Below are 19,200 nucleotides of genomic sequence, written 5' to 3'. Positions count from 1 at the left end.
AAACATCTACAGACTTAATGTAGGTAGAGCAGATGAGCACTTTTTATAGCTCAACTGTCAAGCTGGGAAAATTCAAACACACAATGCTCACCTAGAACACTCCCAACATAGTTCACACTCATTCACAAAAACATCCGGGATTTTTAAGTACTCTCTAAAAGAAAGCTGTAGGCCTAGAACACGTTAAGCCTGCAAGAATCTATGGACACACATTCAAGCAACCCCACGGTAAATCTTAAACATACTCAGAGAAAACAAACAAAAATGCTAACACTCAATGATTTCATTCATTGGAAATTTTAGAAAATTCTACCAAATAAATCTTCACGATGAAGGAACATATCAATACTTTCTAAGGAAATAAGTTAGAAAAGGAAAGAGAAGACATGGAGCTCAGGGAAGCTTCTGCAGGTGACAGACATGTTATCTCAACTGCAGTGATGAACTCATGGAGACAGGGACAACACATTAAATGACATCCACAGAGTGTCAATTAAACCTCAGTAAAAGTGCTTTTGGGACGACAGCGTAACTATTTCATGAGAATATATTAGCCTCACAATCTAGCTTCTATTTCTTTATTCCTTTAAGACATTTCCCAAGATTGTATGTGGTTTCATGACCAAAAAAGCTAATTTCCTTTGAAATTTTCATTTCACTGATAGTGAATCTTGATGTTCACACATTCAGAATCTCAGATAGCCAATATTTATACAATGTAAAAAATCTAAATAAATATGAATTCTGAAATAAGAGAGACAACATGTCTTAGTCAGGGTTACTATTGCTGTAATGAACACTATAAGCAAAAGCAATTTGTGGGGAAAAGGATTTATTTTTAATTGGCTTAGAATTCCACATCATAGTTCATCACTGAAGTCAGCATAAAAACTCAAAAAGGGTAGGAACCTGGAGTCAGGAGCTGATGCAGAATCCAAGAAAGACACTACTTACTGGCTTGCTCATCATGGCTGCTCAGTCTGCTTTCTTATAGAACCCAAGACCACTAGCCCAGGTGGGCTGGGCCCTCCCACATCAATCACTAGTTAAGAAAGTAAAGACCTACCTTCAGCACAATCTTACGGAGTCATTCTCTCAAGTGAAGTTGTCTTCTCTATGATAACTATAGCCTGTATCAACCTGACATAAAACTAGCCAGCACGACAGACTATACAAGTATTTCTTTAAAATGTATTTGTGTTATAAGATAGAATAGTCACTGTTTCTTCCTCTCCACATATATCCACCTCTATTTCCTTAAACTTCAGTAGGTGATACGGGTGCAGCATCTTTGTTGATTTCTAATACAAAAGACAATCATACTTACTTGGGCATTCTAACATCCTTCTCCACCATTGCCTTGGCCAACTCAACATGAATATCCATTGGCTGCAGTATATGCATAGTTGATGGATGCTGGAATCTACACTTTTTCCAATTTTCCTCTTTAAAAATAAAAATCTTGATATTAATTCACTTTTCAAAAATAATCAGATATTCTGTAGAAAACCACTCTACATTGCTAAAAGATACTTAACAAATTCAATGAACAAATTTTTACTTCCTTCAGCATATAAGTTAAATAATCTGTATTTTAATACAGATTGGTAAATGATTAAAAATAATGATGATAATAATAAATTCATGTGTAATAATCACCACTGTTCCAAAAAGAAGATTCCAAAGATGGATTTTTCGCATGGCTAACACAGTCAAACACAGATCTTCATCCATGACAGGGACTAAAGAGCTCATTGTTCAAATAATTACTGGTAAGAGAATGCAAAACAAAGGGCAGTTCTTACAGCCTGTGTAAACTCTCTCTTTTAAGAACCCCTGAAGCTCTTTAGAGACAGGAGCAGACATGTTATCTTAATGTTAACAGATCTCACTGCAGAGAAGAGCACAGCCTGGTGGGCAGAGATTCTGTCCTCAGGTGATCATCCACAAAATGACAGACTCAGAGATATTTAATCAGCACTTACTTCTAGTAACTAAAGGAATATGGAGGACTGAAAAGCTGTACTTAAAGCAACAGAAAACACCAAAGCTTTGAGGACATAAACTATTTAAGTCTTAAGAGCATATCTACAGGATGAGTATCTGTAATGAAAACACGGTACATCGGAGAGGAGATCTAAGTCAGATCTGAAAGTATGTGCAAATGTAGCGAGATATCCTGGGGATGGAACCCAACACTACACACAACTCCCGCTGTGTAACTTGGCCCTGCAGGGCATGTGGCCTTTGAGGGCAACCCATCATCTGAGACCGCAGGTGGTGCTATTCACTTATGGCATCATATCAGCAGTTATTGTTTCAGATTTGAGAACACCTCACATTTAGGATTTTTGAATCAAAGAAGCTTATTGTAGTGGTTTTAGATGTAGTATCTTTAAATATAATTTTCTCAGACATCTATAAAAGTAGATATAATAATACAAAATTAAAGACTGGGCTAAAACAGTAAATATTTTCAAATAAAGGCAGCATGGAGAACATGGAAACATCCCAAGGCATTAGGACTGGAGAGCCAGAACCAACTGTAACTCCTGCTGTGTTCTGACATCTCGTAGTCATGCTCTAGACAGAGGCCACACAAGACCTTAGGTTCAAATGGTGCTGGGTACCCTCGTTGATCTCTGTTATAACTGTGGCATTCTGCATTGGGCCACTTCTACTGGGTTTTCTAAAATGACAAACAGGACACATGCACAAGGGACTGATGCCCATGAGCAAACAGACAACATGCATGCAGAGTGCCAAGGCCAACAATGCACATACTCTATCAAAGCTACTGGAGCTTATCTGCTCGCCCTGAGAGCCGAGCAGTGGCTGACCTGCTTTTGCAAAGAGCAACTGCACACTCTTTATTTCCACATCAAACTTGTCATATGCCTTGTCTATTATCTCTTCAAGGGATGAATTAGTCGTCTTCTGTGCACCTTGCTCTTTACTGTTGAGCTAAAATGGAGTGAAGGAAAAAACCCTGAATTTCTTTATATAACAGAAAAGTATACATATATATCAACATACTTTAGTCACAATTCAAAACATCTAACTAAAGATAGGTGATTTCCTAACTTCCTGGTGATTTGTAAGCATTTTGTTAGGAGTACATTACCTCACCATAAGTCTGTTACACTTGAGTAATGGAAGCATCTGCAGTCACTGAGTCAATTACACAGATGTCTACTTCAAATGACCTGTCCAGAAGGAATGCTCCTTCCTCTGCCTGACTCCTAAGAAGTCCTGCCAAGTATGCTCAGCTCTCTCTCCTACTGTCCACCTTGAACTCTTCGCCTTCTGAATACTACCATGAAAGAGGCCATCAGGACTCAGCTCCATCCTCTACTTCCTTTTCCCAGATGGAATAAAGGTTCCATTCAGTTTAATTCCTACCTTTTGTCAAATGCTTAGACTCAAAGAGATAAAAATCCAAAATCTCACTCTAGTTACTTAGAGCAATCGAATATACATACAGACAGATATATAGATATAGAGATAGAGATATATAATTTTATGTCAAAATCTATAGTCCAGAAAATGACACTGTAAAATTAAACTCTATAAACCACGAAAACTTAAGATGGTTTCCATCTGGAAAACAGAAAAACCATCCATCCAGTTCTCAATGCCAAATTATTGCCATTAGAGGAATTTCTAAAGAAATTTCTTTGGTAGGTAGCTATATAATACATATGTAAAGTCTAGATTAGTTTAAGTGGACTGAAGACAAATAAGACACTATCAGATATACAGTTACCAAGCTTATCAAAGAAAGAAAGGAAAAAGTACACATAAACCTACCTGAAAAGTGCCAAAATCTAAAATGAGAAGATTTGACTTTTCATGGTGAAAACCTGTCTGTGGAATTATTAGATAAGAAGGCTTCAGATTTATCCTTAAATCAAGAACTTTCCGAGTCTCAATGATATGTGTAAGTCCTAAAGGAAGGCCAGGAAAACAATGATGTGGTCAAGCTGTACATGGTGATACTACTAACAAAAAGACGAAGAATTTCACTTGAAAGATATCAAGTAGTGTCGTTCCTGCCAAAAGCTGCATTCTCAATAAATACTACTATATATTATTACAGTAAATCCTATATAACTAGTATTAGGTCTAGCCATAGAATGATAAGCAACCTGATGAAATAGTCTGCTGGGTTCTTTAAAGCTAGGCATGCACAGGATGGTGAACGCTTTGAAGAGTAGAGGTGGGGGAGTCACGTTCCCAGATTCTTGGCAGTGATGCAGGAAAAGTATCTCCACACTCCATTATTGTCTTCCTCTCTACCAAGTCTATTCAACTCTGAGTTAGTCATGTCCAATGTATAACACAGACAAATTTTAAAAAGAAGGAATAAAAAACCTAAACTACTTTAAATGCAATGTGTCCATTACAATGGCCATGTTTCGAGTTTAGTTGGTGTTGATAGACACACTAAAGATTTCACCTGTAGCTGTTCTCTCTTTAATCTCTTCCAGCTTCATCAATGTAGCTGATGTAATTTGCTCAAGATCCAACCCCTTATTTGACTGAAAGAATTCAACAACAGCATTGATAGTTTTCTGTAAAAGAATTTTAAAACACGACAGGTTATATGTTAAATCTATGTTATAAAGAATTCACCTCATTTATAAACAGCTATGGCTTTGAAGCACGGAATCCAAAGCTGTTATGCTTCTACTTCCCTTCAAGAGTGAGAGGCAACCATGAGCAAGGACCAGCCTAGTGAGCTAACTGCAGAGAGGAGAGTCTGCATGATATGGCAGTGGCAAGAGGTCTAAGTGGCTTGTGGAAGTAGCAACTGGCATGACCCCTAGTTTCAGCCTTCAGTTAGAGAGGAAAGCCCATCCCTCAACACTGAACTTAGATCATGTCATACTTTGAAATTTAGAAAAGAAAAAACTATTCACTCTTACCTACATATAAGACTTGATTATAAAGATATGAGAGATTTTTATATGACAAAGGAAGTTCTGGAGATCAGTTGTACAGGAACTTAGTACAGATGTGATTGTGCTAAACAAACTGAACCATAGTCCTAAAATGTGTAAGGTGGTAAATCTTGTCATGGGTGCTGCACTACCATGGAAAAATGTTTTCAACTTCAGTTTATCATTTTGTGTGAGTGCTTGTGTATATGTGAACACACACATCATAGCACATGTATGGGGGTCAGAGGCTAGCTCTGTGAAGTCAATCCTCTCCTACACACGTCATAGCACATGTATGGGGGTCAGAGGCTAGCTCTGTGAAGTCAATCCTACTGCCTTTACTTGGGTTACTACAAATGAACTCAGATCATTAGGCTTGCACGGTAAGTGCCTTTACCCTGGGCCATCCTTTCAGCCCTAAAAAAACCCAAAAAAAAACAAAAAAAACTTTTTAAATTTATTTTTTGTGTATGTATATGGCATATGCATGTGTAATATATAATCATGTGTGTACATGGCTGAGTGCACCCATGTTCATGTACAGAGGCCACAGGAGAATATGCTGTCCTGTTCTGTCACTCTCTCCACCTCATTCCCTTCAAACAGGGCTTCTCATGAGCATGGAGCTAGGGTGGAGGCCAACAAGTCCCACCAATCCTGCCCGCCTCCCAGTGCTGGGATACAGGCACCTGCCCAGGCCAGTCTTTTACTTGACTGCTGAGGATGCACACTCAGAGCCTCGTGTTTGCACAGCACACTCAGTTTCCTCGTGCACTTACACAGTAATTCATTACTCAACCCTAGAGACAGCTTGAAACGTCGCCTTCTGACTATACTTACAGCATCATAGATGACCTCCACAGGCTGTGACTGAACGATCAGAGTCTGGTCAGCAGGACTGTTCTCAGGGTTCGTTTCAAACTCAATTTTGAGCAAGGACGATGTAGTGTCACCAATGGAAGCCACCAGTGATGGCACGATGTCTTGTTGTCGCAAGCCTGTGACATACCAGTGTTCTAATTTTGCTTCTATCCTATCCAATGAGGAAAGAGCAAGCATGTAACATAGAATTATAGCTATCCCTTTGAAAATTCCCCTGACAACCAGCCCTGTGCCCAAAGTTACAGTTCATCTTCTTAGGCTGGCCTTCATGTACCTACAAAACCTGCTTCTGTTGCTGTGCACCAGGGTCTCATTAGCTATTTATCATTCACAGGAAAAGCCTACGTTAGTCAAGCCCAGGATATGGCATAGGTTCTGATCACAGGGTTTAAAAATAGATAATGCTATCACTGTGTTTCTACACCACTCCTGCATCCTCTAGCTTCCTCCTGCTTCTCTTGGAACCCTTACCATCCAGCAGTCTACACCTCTACCTTTTCAGTTACCCTCCCCCACAACTGAGCCATGCAGTATACCCGTTGTATACACACCATGCTCTACAGTAAACTGTCTACTGTATTAAAGTCTTGAATTAGTTCTTTTGCATATCCTCTTATCAGATACAACATAAATATCCTGGAAACAGAAATGTACTGTACCCTGAGCCACTACCACGATGCAAATACTCTAAATAAAACACTACCTGATAAACACTTGCAGAAAGGAAGAAGGATAGAAAAGTGAATTACACAATTCACAACAAAACATGCAAAACAAAAGAAATGAAAGAAAGCTGTTTCTCTTCAGTATTCTTTCATGCTCCATAAGAGTATTTATTCAGGGCCACAAATGAAAATAAGTTCTTAAAACTTACTTCAACGCTTGTGCTCCTGGTCGCTGGGATAGTTGGGTACCCAAGCCAATTATCTGAATTCTCAAGATTTCTGGAACATTTCTGTTTTCTCTAATTATAATAGAGGTGCTCACCAACTTCAGAGTCAGTATATGGGCCACATACTAAACGGGAATAAATAAAAACAGTTAACATGCAAATGACTGCTAGCTTTAATGGTTTCTCCTTAATTAAATATGGTGACTTATCAAACAACTCAACAAAGCTTGTGGTTCCAGCACCTACATACTCTCCATGAATGAACAAGACTAGAAAACTCAATGAAAGCCTATCAGACAGACAGCACACTTACTTACAAAGGATGCAAGTTTATCTGCTTAGTTTTAAAGAAACAGTAACAGAAAGTGACAGAAGCAGACAGTGTCCATTGAGAAGCCTTCACTTAAGCAAACTAAGCATCTCAGACCAATCCTCTAGCTGAAGAAAAGAAAAACTATGTACAAGAAATACCTGCCAGACGGCTGTAGTATTTACACTCTCGAATTACACATACATACACACATACACACACACACACACACACACACACACAAACATGCACATGCACATACATACATTGCCATTACATTCAAATATATGTGCTCTTGTGATACTCCAAACCAAAAATGTAGTTGGATCAGACAACCACTGGGGAGATAAAACAGAATTTGGGGATGTATTTCCCCTCAAAGCATGTGAACTTTTAAGAGCATCAAGGCAGCCTATGAAATGAGGCTCCCAAGAAAATACTAGAAATCAGTTCCTAACACAAGGCAGGCCACTGATAAAATGCCCTCTAGTCTGGGTTTAGTCCTGAGACCCAGAAACAAATGGCTAAAGAAAACTAGAGGAAGCTCTCCAGATGAAGAGTGGAGAGACAGAAGTATAGGGAGCTGAAAGGGGGACAGAGGATGCCACAAAGGCACAGCTCACATGACAAAGAAGGAACTAGAGAGCTAGTGGGGCAGAAACTAGCCACACTGATGAGACTTACGACATTCCACCTATGTAAACAAAAGCAAGTATAAATTTATACCACAGTAAATACTGAAAACCTAAAGTAAAGAGTTAAAAACTTTCTCTACTGGATGGCCTGCTGTCTTACATGAACAACACTAACTAGATTTAGTGCGTTGTTAAGAGTCAGGGAGGACAGTGGGTGGAGGAAGAAAGAAAATAATAGGAGGGGGACATGGAAGGGGAACAGAGGTGGATTTGATCATATTTCATTATATTTGTGTATGAATTTCTTAAGAATTAAGGAAAATTATACTATAAAAATTTAAGAAAATAAAAATGTCCTTCCTTCATTGATTAAAACATCATACACAGGAACTGAGTGAACAGACACATCACTAAGAGTATGGCTCACAAACAGTAAAAGCCAAACAGCAATAAAATTATAGACTCAAAACTCTTTAAAAAACAAAAGACTTGAACAACCTAGAATTCTAAACACAAGGTAGGGGAGTATCCTTAAGACACGGAGGAAAACATTACAAGCTGCTCTTCATTAGCGGGAAGAAAACAACAGGCGTCATTCAAGAGAAGGGAAATGCAGGTGAAGGTCAGAGAGAGAGCAAGGAGCACACAAGAGGCGACTTGTGGGCACTGCTGTCTCCCCCAAATCGCTCCCTCTAAAAGCTATACACAAATGCAAAAGCCAGGACATGAGCTGTAAGTCAGTCCACAGAGCCCCAGAGACAGCAAAAGGACAAACGTTACCCAACTTAAAACGGACACTTACAAATGAGTCAGGATGGCCAACAAGCCAACATGTTCAATATTGAGAATATAGATTAAAAATACAGTGGGGTAGCACACCACCCTCTTACTTTATGTTTATGACTAAAAATAAACATAAAAAATGGCTATCGTAGTGAGTGATGTTTAGGGAATCTACCCTGTCACCCAACAATCTCACTCCTAGGTACTGACTCAGTGGAAATGAAAACACAAGTTAAAAAAGAAAGAACATGAAATAGAAATAAAGACAACTCAAATGTTTTTTTAAAAACGCATAAGAAAGTAAGTTCAGGTATTTTCAAATGATAGACTCCTACACAGCAATGAAAATGAGCAAAATATATTAGGTCCAGCAGTAGAGACAACTCCAACAGCAAAGCCAGACAAGAGAAAAATGTGCTGTGTGCCTCCGTTTACAGAAGGACAAAAAAACATTCAGAACAAAATCATGGTGTCTATAGCAAAACACAAAATGAAATGAAAGATGTGCCTGTGGGAATAATCTGGACATAGGTTAGCTCTGGATAGAAAGGAAGGGAGGTGTGGGACACTCTAGGATGCTCAAAATATTCTAAACCTTGACTGGTAAGGCCCCAGAACAGCATATGGCAAAGAAACTGAGGACAACATATTTTCAGTAGCGACTTAGAACATCACTAATTTAACCCAACTCAAGATAATCCAGCAAGTGAGTCAAAACACTTGTGAAGACATCTGGCACCTACCTGCTTGGGCAAAGCATAGTTGTAGGTGTTCTCACTGTACCCAATGGCAGTAAAGAGTTTGTCTTTCTCCTCTGAAGTCATAAGGTCATCGATGGCTATGAGACAAGACAGTCATTCAGGAAATGAATGGTTTGGCTTTTACAGATCATTTTTTTTTAAGTCTACAGACAGAAATGCTAAAGCAAAGCCAGCTACCTAATTCCCTCCAACACACCACTTTGGCTTAATTAAAACAAACACCCTGTATTTGCCTGTTTGTGTTAAAAAAAATTGCAAAAAGACACTCGTTGTTAAGGAAATTCAGCTCTCAGATATGCATATTTTTAAATTCTCTAAAATTTTCAAAAATAAATTTGTCATTAAAATGTGTCAAAGTTTAACAATAAGTAATGCTGGATGCTGAGACCTCTAAGCATAAACATGTTAAATTTCTCACAAGTCGTTTTTGAAAAATTTTAAGTTTTTCTCCAGGTAGATAAACAAAGCAATTATGTAGCCTGTCATATCATTCATGTGTGCCTCTGCCGGCTGTGTGGGGCAGAATCTGTGTGGCTTTTCCTTCAGGTGCATGACTCCTGCCTTGAGACTTACTCTCAGGGACTGATGATTCTTCATCTCTCTTCTTGGATTCTTTCTTTCCCCAGAACCCACTAAACCAGCCACGCTTCTCTCCTGCCTCTGCAGACTTTTTCCTTAATTTCTGCCCAGAATGAATGACCTGAAAAATGAAAACTGAAGATTAATTCAGAAGAAATACTCTGTTCACTGTTAAGTATATCCATGCTTGGTCTTGTTTAACGCTTCAATGGAGTAAGACAGGAGAGGAGGCCAATCATTTTTTTTCTGAAATGATCCTTATAGGATGGCCTGGATAGTGTGATCTACAGATAACCTACTTCCTATACCTACTAATAGAATTTAAAGAAGGCACACTGTCTAGTACTAACTGAGACTGTGAATTAATTTCTCTGTGTACTGTAATGTGCAGGTGTTTAACGAGACACTGGAATCATGGGTTTGTAAAATGAAAACATTTCTTAAAATGAAGAAGCTTCTGCATCTGAAATGTATTATTCTAAAAGGCACATTTCAGAATGGACAAACATTACTGGTTTGCTAACTAGTTTGTGGTGGGACAAAGAAATAGTGATAGAGACAGCTCTCAAATCCCATCTCACCCTCGTGCTTCAAATACAGCCTAAGATGCTTCCTCCTCCTCCTCCTCCTCCTACCCTACTTCTTCAGAAACCAGAAAACAAGTATGGGAAAAGAAGAGTAGATGATTTAGACTCTACCATCAGTCTCTGATCTTCCACAATCTTCAAACTCACTTTTAAGAGAATCTTCAATGGACAGTAAATCATTAACATAATTAAGTATCCCATAATAAAAAGTAAAACAATCCAAAAAGAGAAGTTAAAGGGGAAAAAGTAAGTTCTAAAATGAAAGAGGATGTTTTATGAAGGCTAAGCACAGAGAAAATATTCAGTGTTTGTCCTAAGTCACCCATAATACAAACATTCAAGAGTAAAGAGATATGAAATAGAAGACATCAAGATATATCAAATATGGTATTCTCATTCTAGCATTAACATATGTGTGCATATTTACACTCTGAGTGTTTATATTATATATATTTTATATAGCTATTTACATGAATGTATTTGTGTATAGACAGTGAGCAAAAAAGAGAGACAGATATCAGTCATCCAAAAAGAAAAGAAGGAAGAAATGTTATCTGCAAGCATTCCACAGGTGTAATCGCACATCTCTGAGTCAGCTCAGCTGCTACTCAGGCGTGTCTATCACAGGTAGCCATAGGCAGTCGGGTACTCTCTGCCTAGAAGACCTTTTCTGCCTGAATTTGGAGCTGTGTTAATCAAGCTTTCCTCCTTCATCTTGGAAACACCCACGGTCACCTCTGAGTTGTTTCCCATCTCTCTAAGCAGGACAGCAGAAGGTTTATGGTCTCTTCCCTAATTCCTTAGGTAAGTTTATCCAGTCTCACACTTCTAACCCATCCTGAATTCACACGTGCAGCAGACTTCTCTTCTGAACTGTGAGTTCACATTGCTGTATCTAATGTGAACTTCAGATCTACTTACACTGTACCCCAGCTGCTCCACCCAGTCTTCCCCATCTTGTTTAATGACAGATCTATACTTTCAACTGTTGATACCAAAATAACCCAAGGCTTTTTAACTCTCTTATCTCTAGCCTGCATCTGGTTATATGGGCTCTGCCTTCAAACATCTAGACTCTGGAACATTCTATCCCCTCCACCGAAACCAAGCTCCTCCCCTGTTGAGGTTTGGTCTTTTGATATGTATTATAATGCTAAATACTGCCTCCTCCCTCCCATCCTTCAAGGCTTGGCTGCCACGCATACATTACTCCTTAATAAAAAACTAATGGTTGAACAAGGATGGTGACAGCCTATAGTTGGGCAGAAGAGAGGTAGGTGGGGTTTAGATTCCGAGGCTTGGATTCTGAGGTAGGACCATGAAGAAGGGGAAGTAGAAGATGGAAAAAGGAGAAGACACCATGGGGTAAGGGACTGTAAGTACTAGCCTTGTGGACTAGCCAATTGGAATAAGAGTGGTCCACACAGAACATTGCAAGTCGTATCTCAGGGTTATTGGCAGGAATGTAGACACTATAGCACATAGGGTAGGTATCTGTCCCGCTCTAATGCTGACTGAAGTTTATTATAAATATAAACATGGTGTGTCTTTTATCTGGGAACTGAATGATCAAAGGTGGAGTAGAAACCCCTGAGTGAGATTACTCACTCCCGTGCCACCCCACACCTGATAGCTCAGCAGCAACTGGCCTCCCTGTCAGTATCCTCTTGTTCTCTCCTAGAGTTGTTTGCAAAGCATCCTCAATTATAACATCCTGCTTCTCACACTCAATATTAATGACTTGCCAATTCAAGCCAAAATCCACTCCTGCTTATAAAGTCCCACACAGCCTGGTGACCTCCCCCGTTCCCAACAGCACCACTTCCACTCCACCCTGCCACTTACTGTAAAGCACAGTGACTGCCACCCTCCCCAGGCCAAAAGCCTTCAACTGATACAGTCTATTCTTTCCTTCCCGGGTCAGCTCTGCCCGAGCACATCTTTCTGGTGTCTCTCTCAACCTCCTTGGGTCATCAGTCCAATCCTCTCTGACTGAAGCTTCCGCTGTCGTCCTGGTTAAACCTGTGACCCCAGTGATCATCACTGCCTAGCTGCAGCACTCTCTAGATCCTGCTATCTGTGTCTAATTGTGTATTTATTATCCTTCTTTCCCTTTGGAAGGGATTTCTTTATTTTGCTCACTTCCATAGGCTAGTACAAATGATAAAGAGAAAGGTGAAAAAAATTACTTACATAGTCATTTCTAAGGGCCAGGCCCATAACAGACAAAGTGTTTTAAATGAATTACCACATATTCCCCCACAATAAGCCCAAGATGCAGGTTACATTGTATAAATGAGAAAACTGAAGCACAAAAGAGATTAAATAGCTAGTGCTGAGTCATAAAAACAAAAGCCTGCAAGACTGGGGCCATCTGACCCTCAGGTCCACACACTTAACCCGGATCTAGAATGACAGAAACTCATGAAGTCTTTGCGAAGTCTTTGCTAAGTCCTAAGGAAGAGCATGAGCCTGATGCCAAATGGTAACTGATATTCCAGACTGCTAGAATGACTGGGAACTTAGATTTACAATGTTACAAAGTTTTGATTGCCTAGTTTTAAAGCTCTTCCTTCTCATTTTAACAGCTTTTTTTCCATTTAGTTTTCTCTAGAGACAGAATGAAGCAATAAGGATCCATCCCTATTCTCATTTGGGTAAATCTTAGCAACTTCCCATAACATTCAGATTTCTTCATCCCAGGCTTAAAGAAGTGGCAATTACTCGCTGAATAAAGAATAAAGTCAGTTAGGCAAAGTGATTACCTCAACTTGTGCTTGTTGTCTCACTAAAATTATGTTAAAAACATCTAGACTTTTCTCCAAGTCCTGCAAAACAAGAGAAAAAAAAAAGGATTACATAAAGCATACCCTGTGACTTCTATGACTGATGTACTCATCTAGGCAGTACCAACACCGGAACTGTCTAATGAAAGCATGAGCTAAAACATGCTTTTACTCATTTTCATTTTTAATAGTAAGGAAAGTAAGTAATTTAAAAACTTAAATCGTTACTCAACAGTGTGAAAATAAAGCATTTTCTGTGAGGTATTAGATAGCTGCACATAAAATAAGAATGTTTTTGACAGGAACTATGCTGGGGCTGAAGAGAGGCTCAGACAACAAGACCACTGGCTGCTTTAACAAAGGATCCAAGGTCAGTTCCCAGCACCCAGCTACCTGTAACAGGAGATCGGATGTCCTTTCTGACCTCCATAGGCACCAGGCACACATGTAGTGCTCAGGCATATATGTAGGGAGGACATTCACATAAAACAAAATAAATACATTTTCTAAAAGGTTTTTTTTTTATTAAAGGAGGGGATGTGAAGAGCTAAATAAGTGCTGGAAAACAGCACAGCATTCCCTGCAAAGACTGCAGTTCAGTCCCCAGCACTTACATCTGACAGCTCCCAGCCACCTGTGACTCCAGCTCTAGGGCATCTGATGCCCCTTCTGGCCTCCTCCAATATCTGAACTTATGTGTACAAGCAAACACAGAAACATGTATATGCACATAATTTTAAAGGCATAAAATTTTAAAAAGAATAAAAACTGGAGAGCAGTTTTAGGTATTTTCTTGTGATCCTTACTTCTTATTCTTCCCTATGCTGTATTATTTTATAGACATTACATCATTACTTTTTTTAAAAAAAGAATGTAAACTACTCAAGTCACCAAGTAGACTAAAGGAGAACTGAGACTCCAACATTAATTAGATGACCTGAACACTCGTGAATTTGTTCATACAGCTGTCAGGACTATAAGACAGACGCTGTCTTCACTTTATTCCTGAGAAGAAACTTGAGCAGCTGAGAAACCCATGTCTGTGTGACCAGAACACCTGGAAAACACCAAGCTCCTTGAGTCCTGATCTTTGTCACCACACCTATGCCCCTCTTGTATCACACTGGTCACTATTATGGTTCCAAAGCACAGGAGTCCAGCCCCATCTTATATCCCAGACACAGTGACTGAATGGCAGCCACGGCAACACATGTAATTAAGCAAATTCTGTATTTGGGACACAAGTAAAAGTCCCAGCCTTTCTCAGGGAAAAGGGGGTTCTATTTGTTTTGTTTGCAAACAATATTTTAAGCTCTAAAATGGAGAGAACAAAATTGTGTAAGTGTGGGAATTTTTATGAACAAACAAGATCTAACAAATGAACTAATGTCCATTTTCTAAACATTAGTAGGAAAATGAGACACATTTTCTCACATAACCTGTAGTAGTTTTACTAAATGTGACATTATGCTATGGAAAAGGATTGTTGGTTAATAAAAAGAAATGAAAATGTAAGGAAGGACACTCTATTTTCTCATGTATGAGTCTGTTCACTGTCAAGTTATATTCCAATTCAAACCAGATACATAAGAATGTTAAAGGAGCTGCATGTAGTGGTGCACACTTTTAATCCTAGCACTTGGGAGGCAGAGATAGGCAGATCTCTGTGAGTTTGAGGTCAACCTGGTATTTATAGTGACAGGACAACCAGAGCTACAGAGTGAGAGACAGAATATTAAAGGGTGATTAGGAGTTAGCAGTACTAACATATGAAATATATACCTGAATTTGTTTCTGTATTTCTTCTGAGACTTTGGTTTGTGTTAACTTGCTTTTGTAAGCCATTTTGTAACTCTTGAGTAACTGCCTGTGTTTTTTTATGTTACTCCATGACCATGGCTGAGTATATCTTCTTATGTGAACTTCAAGAACGGAATCAATAGCATATTTCCACCTGAAGTCAAATTTTGTTAATGTACATGTGAATATAAAAATGCAAGAAAACAGATTAGATTTCTCAGCGATTCCACTCTGTTGATTTTGTTATTGTTCTTTACCGTCTTCTAGTAACTCCAACAGTAACACTGCAAGCCCCCTGAAGCACAACCACGCCAAATGGTACATGTGGAAAATGGTACAGTCACATGCTTAATTGCAACTCCTTGTTAAACGGCAGACCACATCCAGCACAGTGACTTCACAGAGTTATATTATCTCACGATGGCACAGCTATTTTAGTTCCCACTGCATGATACCCACACAATCGTACAATGCATTTCATACACACACCTCCACTGCTAAGTGAAACGTGGCTACAGGCTGTGTTCCTATAACCTTGAGTCCACGTGGAAAATTGACAAGACTTTTAAAAACATGTTCGAAGTCTTGAATGCTAAGATAAACTTTAGGAGTCCAGAAGCAGAATATCAAATGAGGTATCAGTGGGGGAACAGCACAGACAGAAACGATCTCTCTTTTCTTATTGTTTTTGAAGTGTTTGGACAATAAGGCCTTAAAGGTTTCTTGACTCTGAAGGCCCTGACAATATGATATTCATCTCTTGGAAACAAAAGAACAAGAGTAAAGCGATGACTCCATGCTCACGCACTTGATGAGCAAGTAAGAACCTGAGGTTGCATCCCCAGAATGCATGTAAACGTTGGGTTCATTGGCACCCAGCTGCAGCCCCAGTGCTGGGGCGATGGGAGATGGCCAGGCTCAAGGAGAGGCTGTGTCTCAGAAAGTAGGGATGAGAGAAGCAATCAGGAAAAATATCCAACATCTACCTCCACTCTCCATACACACTCACACAGGCAAGTGCACCTTCATACACCACACAACACACCCATACCGCTCCACACACACGGGGGGGGGGGGGGGGGGGGGAGGGGGAGGGAGGAGGGAGAGAGGGAAGGAAGGAGGGAGGGAGAGAGAGAGAAAGAGAAAGAGAGAGAGAGAAATTCTAACTTACCATTGCCGACAGTTGGTGTGAAGTGGTAAGCAAGGTTTGTACTTCCTGTATGGCACATTTCTAACCATATAATCCAGTGACTCCAAAAAGTCAATCATACTTAAATACTATTGAGACAAGAACAAAATTAGGTTTGTTACAGTGGACATATAAATAAAATTAGATTTGATTCTCTTTTTCTAGAGGACGCCAAAAATCTCTGATAATTCAATAATAGACTAACTATACCTGATTAAATGTAATATTACCAATTAGAAATTACAGCACAATACTTTAAGCTCTCTTATAAAAGAGAAGGGTACTGCTATTTAAACTGTCACACAACCAGAAATACACATCTATTTTTTCATATATTCTAAAATGGAAAAATATGTATCTTAGAAATAATAAAATGGTATGTCTCCTAGTGTTGATTGTACTTGTCTCCGAGCCTGCCTGCTTTTCCTCTGGACTCTCACTTTTGCCTCAGCTACAGTAGCTAATTCCCAAACTGCTCCAGGAAACTGATGTATAACTAAGCAAGCTGAAGCTGTTTAATCACTCACTTTACTACCAACAGAGCTTTGTGCCGTGCGGGCCTGACAAACAGTTTAAATAAAGAGAAACACACAAGGAGAGAGGTTTAATAATCACAGACTCAGATAGACAAAGGGCTAGCTTCCTTTGAATCTTCCTTAATACAATTCTACCTAAATGTGTCTAGCCCAAACTTCAACAATAAACTCCATCACAGATTTCCTGCAAAGGATCTGGATTTAATTCCAGCACCCCTGTGGTAGTTCATAACCCCCGATAACTTCAGTTCCAGGGATCTAATACCCTTACTTTAGGCTCTTGAAAGCATGACTGCACATATATTCACAGAGGCTCACATACTATATATAAGTACAAATAAACAAAATTGTTAATAACTAAAAAAGTAGCTGGCAAGACGGCTCAGGGTTTAGAGGCTCAAACCAAGCTTGACAGCCTGACTTCAATCCCAAAAGCCTACAAGGTAGAGGGACATAAGCGACTCCTTCAGGTTGCCCTCTCACCTCACACACATGCACATGCACACACACACATACACACTCATACACACACTGCTAAAAGATAAGAAGAAAAAATGAGAAAAGCATACTGAAATTCTCCTAAAATTATGATTTCAATGGGAAAAACATCCTTCAGTACAGCTTAATAAGATTAAGTATAGTTTGTGAAAGAGATTAGACTAATGGAAACTGTTTGTCTGAAATCTCTCTTTTTAAAAATCTTTATATCTTTTTCATCAAATGTCAATAGAATGAAACAAAGGTACCACCACACCACAGAGAATGACTAATGACAAGCACAAGAACAATCACGATTCAGGGCTGATTAAAGCCAGAGCTACCTAGTGGAGCCTTACCTGAGGCTTCGTCAGCTCAATGGCAATATTCTGTACTTCTATGTTCCCATCAAGTTTGGGTGTTTTGAGCTCTGATTCTGCACCAGGATTCATGTAGAGTTTTGCAGAGGCTGATATTGGCTGGAAAACTGGTATCATGCGGGAAGAGGTAGGACAGGTTTTCATGCTCTTAACTATGAACTACTATAACAATATTAATAATATAATAATTATGAGAATATTATATATTGAAAGTGAAAGAGTACATGGTGCTATGAATACATAACAAAATCACTATCAAGAAATATGCAAGGCTTACTTCACAAGGCTTATGTGACAGAAACAGAGACAGCACGCATAGGACCTGCACAGGTCCAAGCCAGATGGAGTCCCAGCACTGTGATGAGGAAGAGGATATGAGCTCCCACCCCTGACCAAGAAGCTATTTCCAACTGGCAATCGCTCACAAAGAAAATATTTGTCTCTCCAAGGGAGTCTCACTGCATATGCAAACGACACTGAGAGGAAGGCCCCATACCCAGTAACAGGTAGCCAATACAACACTGACTCAATAGCATCTGGAAGTTTATTTTTGTCTCATTACGCTTTATCTGAGCATTTTTACTTGACTGGCTTTTGATTATATATTATGGTTTCCAATTTTGTGGTTTTATGATTCTCTAGTGTGTGCTGTGTCTCTACCTGTGTATGGGCTTCTCATGCTTCTTCTTTGTTTTTTGTTTGCTTTTCTGTTTTGTTCTACTCTTTTGGTTTTATATTTGCCTGTTTTCTACAGAGAGAGAAAGAAGCATGGAGGGGAATGGATGGTGATATAGGGAGGACCTGGGAGGGGATGAGAGGGTAAAACAGTGATCACAATATATTATATACAATAATCTATTTTCAATCTAAAGAAAGAAAAATGGACAGAGAGACAGAGAGAGATAAAGAGAGAGAGAGGGCATGTACAAGAGAAAGCTACGAATAAGGATCTACTTATCTGTATGAAACAAGTTAGGTAGCTTGCTAGTTAATCTCCATGGTTACCTGGCGTCATGTGTTCCCGGGTAAGGAGAATATGGAAAACAGACAATTCCTGTCTACAGCTGTGTTTTTCTATAACTTAATAGTTTATTGTTGATTTAAAATATTAGAATAAGAGGAGAAATAAAAATCTAATTTTTTCTTAATAATTGACAAAATTTAGAAACATAATTAAATCATCCCAGGGAACAAACTACCAGTATACTGTTTTCAAGTTCATCATATACAAACGACTACAAGAAAAACTATAAATACTTTAAGGTTGAGTGACAGTAAAAGCTAAAAATCTACTAGGGTTGATGACAGTGACACAGTCTAACTATAAATAGTATCAAGTCCATATAGGTGTATTTATTACACCTTATGATAAGTATAACTTGCACTAAATTGTATACTATTTTGACTGACTTATGTGATTTATAAATGCCTGAGGTTAAGATGAATATTTTCTGAACTATTTTTATCAAAGAAACTAAAATTTTTTATAAACTTTAAATTTTTGTCATTATTCAAGTGGATGAAGATAACAGAAAGCACCATCATCTACAGCAACGAGCTACAAAGGACAGGAGGAAAACCTTGGAGAACCAGTACAACTGGACTATGGAAAGAAAGGGACACGGAAGTTAAGGACGATTATAAAGACATTCACTGAATG

General features: G+C 39.0%; 1 protein-coding gene across 1 annotated transcript in view; it reads right to left on the bottom strand.

Annotated features, from left to right (window-relative positions):
* The window catches only part of Vps13c (vacuolar protein sorting 13 homolog C), a 148,560-nt gene that overhangs the window by 92,736 nt on the left and 36,624 nt on the right, over positions 1-19,200 (bottom strand). The window contains exons 11-22 of the mRNA XM_028771361.1: positions 17,520-17,647; positions 16,130-16,236; positions 14,941-15,112; positions 13,138-13,200; positions 9,780-9,906; positions 9,189-9,283; positions 6,700-6,842; positions 5,784-5,976; positions 4,460-4,574; positions 3,811-3,947; positions 2,841-2,964; positions 1,328-1,445 (exon numbers count right to left, since the gene is read on the bottom strand). Of these exons, the coding sequence (XP_028627194.1) occupies positions 1,328-1,445; positions 2,841-2,964; positions 3,811-3,947; positions 4,460-4,574; positions 5,784-5,976; positions 6,700-6,842; positions 9,189-9,283; positions 9,780-9,906; positions 13,138-13,200; positions 14,941-15,112; positions 16,130-16,236; positions 17,520-17,647 (1,522 nt within the window). The remainder of the gene's footprint in view (positions 1-1,327; positions 1,446-2,840; positions 2,965-3,810; positions 3,948-4,459; positions 4,575-5,783; positions 5,977-6,699; positions 6,843-9,188; positions 9,284-9,779; positions 9,907-13,137; positions 13,201-14,940; positions 15,113-16,129; positions 16,237-17,519; positions 17,648-19,200) is intronic.

Source organism: Grammomys surdaster, unplaced genomic scaffold, assembly GCF_004785775.1.
Source record: "Grammomys surdaster isolate TR1022 unplaced genomic scaffold, NIH_TR_1.0 206, whole genome shotgun sequence".
Taxonomy (NCBI): Eukaryota; Metazoa; Chordata; class Mammalia; order Rodentia; family Muridae; genus Grammomys; species Grammomys surdaster.
This window is presented reverse-complemented; position numbering and strand designations above follow the sequence as displayed.